Genomic DNA, 10,775 nt, shown 5'->3' on the forward strand with positions numbered 1-10,775 from the left:
AGACACCAGGCACAAATGTTTTTCTGAGCATCATTATTCCTTCTCTTGCTTAATCTGCTACAAGTAATTAATTAATTAATTAATTAACTGGTTATAATAAAATAATTTCTGTCCCCAAACACGAAAGAGCCAACCCCATAGCAACGTTTGTTTTGGCTGATGTTGTTGGGATTTCATTTGTAAGGTCGTGATTTTTCCAGTTTTGGTCCTGGTTTTGCCATTGCTTTCACCTCTCACGTAAAGAAAAGAGAACAAAAATGAAAATGAATAAATTGGTCGCTCTTCAGTACAAAAGCCAAAATAAATTGGCTGGAAAGAAAGTCCCTTCAGCAAATAATCCAAAATCCAAACACTATCATTCGATTATATCTCAAACAGCGAAAAAGCAAAAGCGAAATAAACAGTAAATTCCATTTTTTTTTTCTCTCTCTCAGAATATTCTAACATCTAAGATATTATAAATATATGTTAGAGGCCTACACTTTCTATTTATAAAATTACACCTATCTCTCATTAATCATAATTATTTTTCAAATTACATACAACTGCCACCAATAATAATACACTTCTCATTTCAAATATTTAATACAATCACAAGTTTAGAATTCATTAATTAACGAATACCAATTTTATGTTATTGTTTATAGACCGATTTCTATTAGTTATAAAAAAACATACATTATTAATTAAATTTAAATCATCGTTGATATATAAATTTTAATTTTTTTTCAAAAGAATAAGTCAAGCAAAATGCTGTTTTTTTTTTAAATTATGAAATATTCATTAACTTTATGGATAATTGATATCTATTAATAATCTGAATGATAGAATTTCTTCCTCAGACCCCATTAAACATGAATGAGTTAACATATTGCTAATTTGAGGAACATTAAATTATAATGTGATTAGAATATACACTAAGACTATAAAAGAAATATATATAAAAAGTTATTAAAAATGATTGATTAAATGTGGTTTGTAAAATTTAACCATTCGTAAAACTAATAGATGTATTTTGTAATGAAAAAATGAACTTACAAATAGTCATTAACATGAAATTTAATAAAATGTTAATGTTTATAATTTAATGCAGTGTAAGAATAATAAATAAAGAAACACATGCACATAGCGTTATTTATAACATTAAATATTAAAAATTATATTATATACTTTTCTTACACAGTCTTTGGCAAACGAAAAGCGTAACCGCCCTCTTGAGTGTTCACCATTTCTCTCTTTTTCCGACGCCCACACACACAAACGCGCATTTGGTTTCTATTTTCCGGTTAGCACTACTTTCTCGGATTCTCCGATGACTGGCGGCGAGGAGAGTCACCGGACGGGGACCTAAGAAGGCTCTCTCTGTCTGATTCTCTGGAAGGCATGTCCGAGGACAAGGAGCGGGCGCTGCAGACGTTCCGCGCGCTGGTGGAGAGCGCGGACAGGAAGTTCGGGCGCGTTCGAGACGTGGCGGCGTACGGAGGCGGCACGAGCCGACAGCAACAGCAGCAGCACGCGTTCCAGAAGGTGTTCAAGGCGTACACAAGGTTGTGGAAGTACCAGCAGGAGAACCGCTCGAAGCTGGTGGAGTGCGGGCTGAAGCGGTGGGAAATCGGCGAGATCGCGAGCCGAATCGGACAGCTGTACTTCGGGCAGTACACTAGGACGAGTGAGTGCAGGTTCCTCGTCGAGGCCTACGTCTTCTACGAGGCCATACTCAGCAGAAGGTACTTCCAAGGATCCGAACCCAACGCCAAAGATCTCGGTGTTCGCTCCAAGGAGTTGCGCTTCTACGCGCGCTTTTTGCTTGTTTCGGTCATTCTTAACCGGACCGAGATGGTTAACCACCTCGTCGAACGCTTTGGGGCTTTGGTTGAGGATTGCAAGAGTACCTTTCGGGTAATCTATGCATTTTCTCGTTCGCTTCTCAATTTGCTTTAATTTCTTGTTTCAGCTTTTGGAGAGGAAAGTGAGCTGATAATATTCATCTTCTTTTTTTATGTGCGTGTAGTTATTTTATTTTATTTTATTTTGTTTCTGCAAATGAAGTAGTTAGGAGTGAAGCGATGTGGGTTGGTGTTTCCTTTCTTCTGAAAAGTGAAAATGCTTTTATCTTAGGGATTAAGTTAGAAGCTGCTCCGTGCAGATCAATTGTTACTGGTCATTGTGTGATACTTGATTTAGATTCCGTAGGTGAAAACCTGAGGATGATTAGATTAGCTTCTTGTGTTTTGGGCTATGTGATAGAACAGAACAGCGATCATATGCTGGCTTGATCTGTGTAGTGTACCGGCCCCACCTAACCTTGTGTGTTTTTGCATGTAATATGGTAGAATTCACGGTTTTTGGGATAGAATCCGTGTCACTAAATTACGTTAGTTTCATCGTTTGATGGCAATCCCACTGTAGGAGATTTTTGAAATAAGTAATTCAATCTTTGTTTCATTGACATCTGATTCCATAGGATAAAATCGATGGGTTATCTAATGGATATTAATTTAAGCAAAATTTTGCTCCCTTTGTTTTACGATAGGTTATTTTCATAGCTTAGCCGCAAGATTCAGGTTTTTATTTTCTGTTATAGCTGACCTGACTATTGTATGAACTGTGGAAGTGATCACTATGGTGTTCCGGAGTAGGATAAATATCAAGGTTATTGAAGGTTCTCAGTTTTACAGTACTGAAGAAAAGCAAGTTGTAGTTTTTCTAAAGAAATGGCCTCCCATTATAGAACCATAGTAATGCTCTGGATCAACTGGATTTCAAGTTGTACATGTGGGGCCCAGTTTTTTTTAGAATAAATTGTTGGTGCATTGATGAAATTACTGTCAGATGGCAAAACAAAAATAACGATTCTGAAGATCCTTTATATACATATGTTGATCAATTTATTATACTGATTGCAGGGGAAATTTTTTTGTAGAATAAGATTGTTGGTACAGTTGTGATTTTCTTCTGAAACCATATTTATAGAGTTATTTAATGAGAGCGTGAGATGTTGGAGTTAATCTGGACCATACCACTAAACATGGACAGTCAAAATTGTTTTACTTAAATCTAATATTGATTTTTATTTATGATTTTATGGTCAAAATCAGTTTGTCAAACAAGAGCATACTAGTACAATTTCTGTCAGTTTTGCAAAACAAAACACGAGGTTCCCAATTTCCTAAATGCATTTCATGTGTTGATTTGATAAGTTTATCAAATGATCAGGATGACAAAAGTGTTTATGCAGAAAATAATGATACTTTATTATTCGCATGATGACAACAGCCCTATAGACTATGATTGGTATTTCTTTGTAAAATTACTCTATCTTTTTTATCTCTGGCCCGATATCATGATCATCACTGCATTGTTCTGCTTCAGGTGTTATCAATTACCTATAACTTTACATCTTTGGTTGTTGTTCTTTAGGATTGGAAATCAAGCCTCCACTTCTCAATCTGATTGTTTTATACTTTTTAATTCATATTGTTGAATATTAATATTTAACTTCTGTTTTTTCTTTAAAAATAGATCTCATTAATTTTGTTATAACAGAACTTGTTGATGCTTTGTATTCCATTATTCAACCTCGAGAAAAAATTATATGTACTATATTGCATGCTTGACTTATGAATGTGAATAATTTCTTTTCAGGAAACTAACTTTAAGGAATGGAAGCAAGTGGTGCAAGAAATTAACCGTTTCACAAAAGTTGATAAGGGCTTTAATTTCAGACCCATGCGATATTGTGCCACATTTGATACTCATCGAGCATCTCTTCCTTATGTAGCTCGTTTTCATGCTAAGAGAGTTTTAAAATTTCAAGATGCCATGTTGACAAGTTATCATCGAAATGAGGTTAATACTGGTTCACATTACTGTGATGATTCTTAAATTTGGATTGTTGATTTACTTTAGTGGCTAAAAAGGAACTGGAGCTTATGAATCTTTGTATATTCTCTCTTTCAGGTCAAGTTTGCTGAGCTTACATTGGACATGTATAGAATGATACAGTGTTTAGAATGGGAGCCTAGTGGAACATTCTACCAAAAGCATACATTTAAACCTAAGGAGAACGGTGACACAATTGATCACTCAGGAGCTTCTGGGATAATAGACATGAATCTCACTGCAGATATGACGGATCCAAATATACCTCCTAATCCTAGAAAAGCTACCCTATACCGTCCATCTGTGACACATATGATAGCAGTGAGTTTTCAAGTGTACTGGAAAGATTATATTACATACTTGCTTGTCTGCTTACTAAAATCAGTAAACTGTTATGGTAACTAGACCTTGTCAATATCAGATGATATTGCATGACAATTTTATGGCTTCTCCTATCATCACTTGGATATTTTGGTTTGCCTTTGGTCTGCTTCGATAGTTTAGTGATTTTTATAATACACTCTCTTATCTATTTGTGCACACATACATTTGGTATTTCTTTTGTGTTGTATGATCTGATTTATGAATCAATGCCAAAATTTTGACTTGTTGAAAACAAATGGCTTTTTACATCCTATTTATACGCAATCTTTCACTGGCCGTTGAACACAATTTGTTGTTTCTTATATAAGCTTCATGATGTTATGCAGGTAATGGCTACAATTTGTGAGGAACTGCCACCAGACAGTGTCGTGCTAGTATACCTTTCAGCCTCAGGTTTACATTTTCTCTTTCTTTTTCAAGTATAAATAGTCTTCCTCTCATGCCTGTTATAATAGGTAAGTTATCTTAATGATCATTCATGCAGGGAACGCTGGTCTTAATAATGTCTCTCAGGTAGAAAATTCTGGAGGTTCATCCAAATCTTCAAGACACAGAGTCTCTTCTCAGACTTCCCATGGACAGAATTCTGGACTTTCTGAAACTCAAAATAATGGCAAGAGAGAAAGTGGCTATTATGACAATTATCTGTGGTTTGGTCCCAAGGGAAATAGTGGTAAGTAGATGCTCTGATTCTATTCTCTATAAAATTTCTGTTCAGATTGTTCCAGGAAACCTTAAAAGAATTTTATATTTTCTCAATTTTTGGGTTAGTTTAAATGAAACGATATATAGAATAAGGTATATCTGATGATGCTGCACTTACATGTGCTTTATTCAAATTATCAGGTACAAATAATCTCTACCCTGGCGATCTTATCCCCTTCACTCGGAAACCTCTTTTCTTGATTATTGACAGTGATAACAGCCATGCATTCAAGGCAGGTTTGTCATAACTCAACTTGTGTATGAGTTGCGTGAGAACTTTGTTAGGTTGAGCTGTTCAGGATATTCCCATAATCTAATTGTACTTTTTAATGGCTTAATAAAACTTGTAATTAGTTTATTACTGTGTAGTCCAAGGGTTTGTCAAAATCCTTGAAATTGAATTTTAACTAACCAACCACAGAAACCCTGCCTTGTTGAACTTCTACAATTTGAATATGAATGTTTAACTTTCTTCAAGGACAGAGTTAAATGGATGGAAAGAAAGGACCACTATCAATGATTCGTGTGTGCTTACCAAAAAAACTGACAAATACAGCATCTTTCTGGGTTATATAATGATTTTATAGTTCGTTTTAGGCGTAGGATATTTGCTTGTTGGCTTCTTCCATAGCAAATGTGTTGGAAGTTGGAATTGGTAGGAAATTGGATGCGGTTCATCTTAGGCTTGAGAATTGATTGACCCATGGTATTTTCTTTGACAACCCTTGATTGATTGTGTACATCACAAATTTTTGCAGGTTTTACATGGCGCTGAAAGGGGTGAAACGGCTGCTTTATTCCTTTCACCCTTAAGACCAATTTTCAAGAATCCATCTGATGTAAATTCCAATAATGGAAGCCAATTTACCTTTTTTTTGACTTGTCCTTTGTCAGCATTCTGCCAAATGATTGGTGTCTTCCCTAATGAGGCTGATACAGTAAGCAACACGAGTAATCTTTAACATATCTGTAGTTAACTTCAATTATCGTTGGTCTAATTGTGTTTTGTTAACCTGTAGGATGTGTACAATGAAGCAGAGAACATAATAGATAATGCTTTCACTGAGTGGGAAATAATTCTTTGCTCATCAACTACCATGAATTTAGTATGGGCGCAGGTTATAAGTGATCCATTTTTGAGGCGGCTTATTCTAAGGTGCTTGTTCTTTACTTTTTAGCCTATGTAGTTTTTTCTTTTTTCTTTTAATTTATAATCGGTGATTGATTGGTCTCGGGGGATGTCAACTGCTATTTGGACTTTAAGCGCTATTAAAATTATTGAATGGACATACTGTGTGACATCTTGGTATCATTTATGTACACAGATTCATATTCTGCCGATCCGTGATCTCTTTTTTCTGCCCGCCTGAGGAAAGTGAACAGTATCTGCCAATTTGTTTACCCCATCTACCCACTTCTGTTGCACCATCGTCTGAAGCCGTGCGTTCAGCTGTCGTGCAACTTGCCGTGCACTTTGACGTTGCTGACTCCTTTCACTTTACTGAAACATAAGATTGGATCTTAAAAAGTAACGACTAAACTGTTAGGGTTGCATCCAGGCATTGGAAGCTAAAGATCCTCAGATCAAAAGCATAATGAGTTGACCTTTCGGGAGACAGGGCAGAGAGTATTTATGTGGGGTCCTGGGCTGTCTGGTAAAAAAAGAAGTTGTTGGTAATGGTTGCCTCTGCTTGTTGTGTTGCGTACTTCGACCCCACCTGCTTCATTGATCTCTCTCTCTCTCTCTCTCTCTCTCTATATATATATATACACACTGTATTTGGTGGTTTGCTCTTTACTCTGTCAAGGTTAGGTCATCATGGATGCCTGGTGATTTTTCATTTGTTTGGCCGTGGCAAGATAATTTTGTATTTTTAGTGTGGCAAGATAGTTGTTAGTTTAAAGTTAGTTGTATTTGTTCATACTTCATAGCTTTGAAAAGGAAAAGAAGAAAACAGAAACTCATTGTTAATTTTTATCTTTTTTAGCAGAATTGGACGGTATTTAAACATCATCATTGATTAAGGAGGATGTATTTTAGGAAGAACGAATTCTTTCAAAATTCCAAAGTAGATTACCTATCTTGTATATTCAATTTCAGAGCTCCATCATACTTGTATATAGAAATGTGACACGAAATACAATAACGTTATTATGATAATACAATCTGATAGACGGAAAATAACCATCTCATGTCGCAAATTCTATTTCACCGATATTTTACAAAAGAAACAAATAACAATGTTTAAAATACTAACAAGGGACAAGTCGAAGTATTAAATAACAATCTTAAAAGTGTTATCATCTTGTGTTCAGAAAATCTTTGAGAATCAAAATCAAATAACATACTAATGTAAGTCTAAATCAAATTATTTTATTTCTGTTGGAGCCCCAAGGCCAATCTATTCATCATCCTGTATAAACGGTTACTCTTACACATTTTTTAAACATTGTTATTTTCTTGTGAGGACTGAAAATCAAGAAAGCACCAAAGTTTTTATTAGGAGAGAATTTTTGGTAATATTGAAGGCCTTTTTCTGATTAGACAATGCTCATTATTCTTTAGTCAAATTAGAAAGAAAAATAAAATTCAAAAGCTTAAACCCATGTGGTTTATTTTACTAAATCACCAAAATGTCAAAGAAATTTTATAATATCTTGATTAGAGAATGAAAAGACCTTGGATAATTACTGTAAGATATATTTGGCAGATACAACGATATAAAACAAAAGGAACTACAAAAGTTCGAGTTGCAGAAACTCCATGCTCACTGGTATAGTCTCAGTTTCGCTGACAAACCCAATCTTTGCACGACGACACTCCCTCTTTCTGCTTGCCACGCTCTTCTCCTCCACTCGCGATGTCTACCTCGCCAATCTCAAGATCACATCCCTCTCACGCGCTGGAAAAGTCGACGCCGCGCGCAAACTGTTCGACGAAATGCCCACCAAAGACTTTGTCACGTGGAACTCCATGCTCTCCGCCTACTCACAAAACGGCCTTATCCAACATTCCAAAACACTCTTTCACTCCATGCCGCTGCGAAACGTCGTTTCCTGGAACTCCATCATTGCCGCGTGCATCCAAAACGACGACCTCGATGACGCTTTTCGCTACTTCGCCGCGGCGCCAGAGAAGAACGCTGCCTCGTACAACGCCGTGATCTCGGGACTAGCGAGGTTCGGACGCGTGAGGGATGCGCAGAGGCTCTTCGAAGAGATGCCGCATCCGAATGTCGTGTCGTATACCGCCATGGTCGATGCGTACGCCAGAGTGGAGGGTGGGATTGGGCGAGCGAGGGCACTGTTCGAAGCGATGCCTCGGAAGAACGCGGTGTCGTGGACTGTGATGATCAATGGGTTGCTGGAGAATGGGTTGTATGAGGAAGCACGGGAAGTGTTTGGGAGAATGCCGCAAAAGAATGATGTGGCGAGGACCGCTATGATTACTGGATTTTGTAAACAAGGGAAGATGGAAGAGGCCAGAGCTTTGTTTGAAGAGATTCGATGCAGAGATCGCATATCTTGGAATATAATCATAACGGGTATGCGAACCTGTAATATTCGAAACATGTGTAGCATCCGCTAGTTCTTAGCTTGATGCCGAACAGTGTCCGTGATTTTAATAAGATAATCTATTATACCTTATAGGGCATATCATTAGGTGTCTTACTCCTTGAGAAAAGTGTTTGGTTTTTAATTCAGTAAATAGATAGAGACACAAACGAAATAAGGTAGGTTATTAGGATTCTAGTTATTTTGTTATTGATTTCTTTTCTAGAACAAGATTAAGGAAAACTTTACCCTGCAAGAGCATGTATTCTAGCATGCCTTTGGTTAAGTCTGAGTTTGACTCTATAAGGTATTGGGAAAAAACCTACTCCTTCCTGCTTAGATTAGAGATAGAACTTGAAAATAATATAAAATCACATTGGATCAGGTAATAAATTTTAAGTATAAACAAACGAACCAAAGTCTCTGATGTAAAAAGTGTGTCAAAAAGTGTGTAAACCCCTAAATTTCAGTAAAGGCACCTAGATCACAATATATTTTTAAATTAAATCAAAGGGGAGTGTTCCTTGCTTGCTCTAAAATTAATCTCAATTTGAAAAAGCCATTTTTTTTATTAACTGTAGAAAAAATAAAATAATAACATGTATTCCTAGGAGAAGGAGGAGGTTGTTTTCTTCTACTCTGTCATTGCATATTTTTTCTTTTATTATTCCATCTTTTCACAATCGATTCACCGTTTGTAGGTTATGCTCAAAATGGGAGAGGGGAAGAGGCATTGAATTTGTTTTCACATATGATGAGGACTGGTATGCGACCAGATGATGTGACTTTTGTTTCAGTTTTCATTGCCTGTGCCAGTCTCGCATCACTTGAAGAAGGAAGACAGGTGCATGTTCTTGTAATTAAGCATGGCTTTGAGTCACACTTGTCGGTGAGTAATAATCTGATTACTATGCATAGCAAATGCGGTGGCATTGTTGATTCTGAGCTAGTTTTTGGACAAATTTCCCATCCAGACCTAATTTCATGGAACACTATCATTGCTGCCTTTGCTCAGCATGGTCTCTATGACAAAGCACGCTTCTACTTTGACCAGATGGTGACAATCAGTGTTCAACCTGATGGCATAACTTTTCTGAGTTTATTATCTGCGTGTTGTCGTGCTGGGAAAGTCGATGAGAGCATGAATCTATTCAGTTTGATGGTTCATAATTATGGCATTCCATCAAGGCCTGAACACTATGCTTGCTTAGTTGATGTGATGAGTCGAGCAGGTCAGTTGCGCAGAGCTTGCAAAATTATCTATGAAATGCCATTCAAGGCAGATTCCAGCATCTGGGGTGCTGTGCTAGCGGCCTGTAGTGTTCATTTAAATGTGGAATTGGGGGAACTGGCAGCTACAAGAATTTTGAATTTGGATCCTAATAATTCTGGTGCTTATGTTATGCTGTCCAATATATATGCTGCTGCTGGCAAGTGGAAGGATGTTCATAGAATCAGGGTTCTGATGAAAGAGCAAGGAATTAAGAAACAAAGTGCTCATAGTTGGTTGCAGATTGGAAACAGAGTCCATTATTTCGTTGGAGGAGATCCATCACACCCTAATATTAATGATATTCATGTTGCTTTAAGGAGGATAACATCACATATGAAAGTAAAAGGTGACTGAAGATTTTTTATTGAGAAATTCTACAAGTAGTGATCCATATTAAGCTATCTCACCATAATTTCCCAAGTTATATTGTCTATACAACATTATTTAACAACACTATTTGTTAGTTCCGAATTATTGCGTGCTACCCAAAAGGAGTGACATTGTCATTAACAGGAACTACATAAACATAACAACTGAAAAAGAAATGAAGAACAAAACATCAACCATAGATCAATTAAGCTCTTCATTTTTTTTTTGTCTTGTTTGTAATATTACTCTAGTTTATACTTCTCTCTTTTGCTCTTATTTTTCTTAGTTAAAAGCAATGAGATAAATTTTACAATTATTTCTCAAGCAATTTCGTAATTTGAATGTAGCAAAGTATTTTTTCATCATCGTTATTATTAAACATTTCTTATATCATTGAATGCTGAATTTCCCATTAAAAAAATTTGTTTTGAATATTCAATAGAACATACATTTTGTCTGGTGGCAGGGGGCAAATATCATTGAATTGTGAGATAAGAATACAAATTTTCTGCAAACAGCATTTCAAAAAATTGGGGGATCTTGTCTCCCAATAAGATATCATGCTCTCTTGTTCTTTCCTCTCTCTTGATAATTAATCATTTCTAGA

The 10,775-nt window shown here is 36.3% G+C and overlaps 2 protein-coding genes across 3 annotated transcripts; both read left to right on the plus strand.

Moving 5' to 3' along the window:
• Positions 1–1,180: 1,180 nt before the first annotated feature.
• Positions 1,181–6,895, plus strand: LOC108319857 (uncharacterized). Of its 2 annotated transcripts, XM_017551154.2 has the most exons (9): positions 1,181–1,899; positions 3,646–3,849; positions 3,961–4,203; positions 4,593–4,659; positions 4,751–4,939; positions 5,113–5,204; positions 5,730–5,909; positions 5,991–6,127; positions 6,297–6,895. In XM_017551154.2, exons 1-9 carry the CDS (start codon positions 1,384–1,386, stop codon positions 6,481–6,483), a joined length of 1,815 nt encoding a protein of 604 aa, XP_017406643.1. In that variant the 5' UTR covers positions 1,181–1,383; the 3' UTR covers positions 6,484–6,895. The 2 variants fall into 2 exon arrangements, with proteins under 2 accessions (XP_017406643.1, XP_052727796.1); XM_052871836.1 differs by lacking the exons at positions 5,991–6,127; positions 6,297–6,895 and having other exon boundaries at positions 5,113–5,208; positions 5,730–5,879.
• Positions 6,896–7,617: 722 nt separating this feature from the next.
• LOC108332763 (pentatricopeptide repeat-containing protein At4g02750) lies at positions 7,618–10,171 on the plus strand. The gene is made up of 2 exons (XM_017568071.2): positions 7,618–8,516; positions 9,228–10,171. The coding sequence occupies exons 1-2, from the start codon at positions 7,736–7,738 to the stop codon at positions 10,151–10,153; spliced, it is 1,707 nt and encodes a 568-aa protein (XP_017423560.1). The 5' UTR covers positions 7,618–7,735; the 3' UTR covers positions 10,154–10,171.
• The last annotated feature ends 604 nt before the right edge of the window (positions 10,172–10,775 follow it).

The sequence above is a fragment of the Vigna angularis genome, chromosome 1 (genome assembly GCF_016808095.1).
Source record: "Vigna angularis cultivar LongXiaoDou No.4 chromosome 1, ASM1680809v1, whole genome shotgun sequence".
NCBI lineage: Eukaryota > Viridiplantae > Streptophyta > Magnoliopsida > Fabales > Fabaceae > Vigna > Vigna angularis.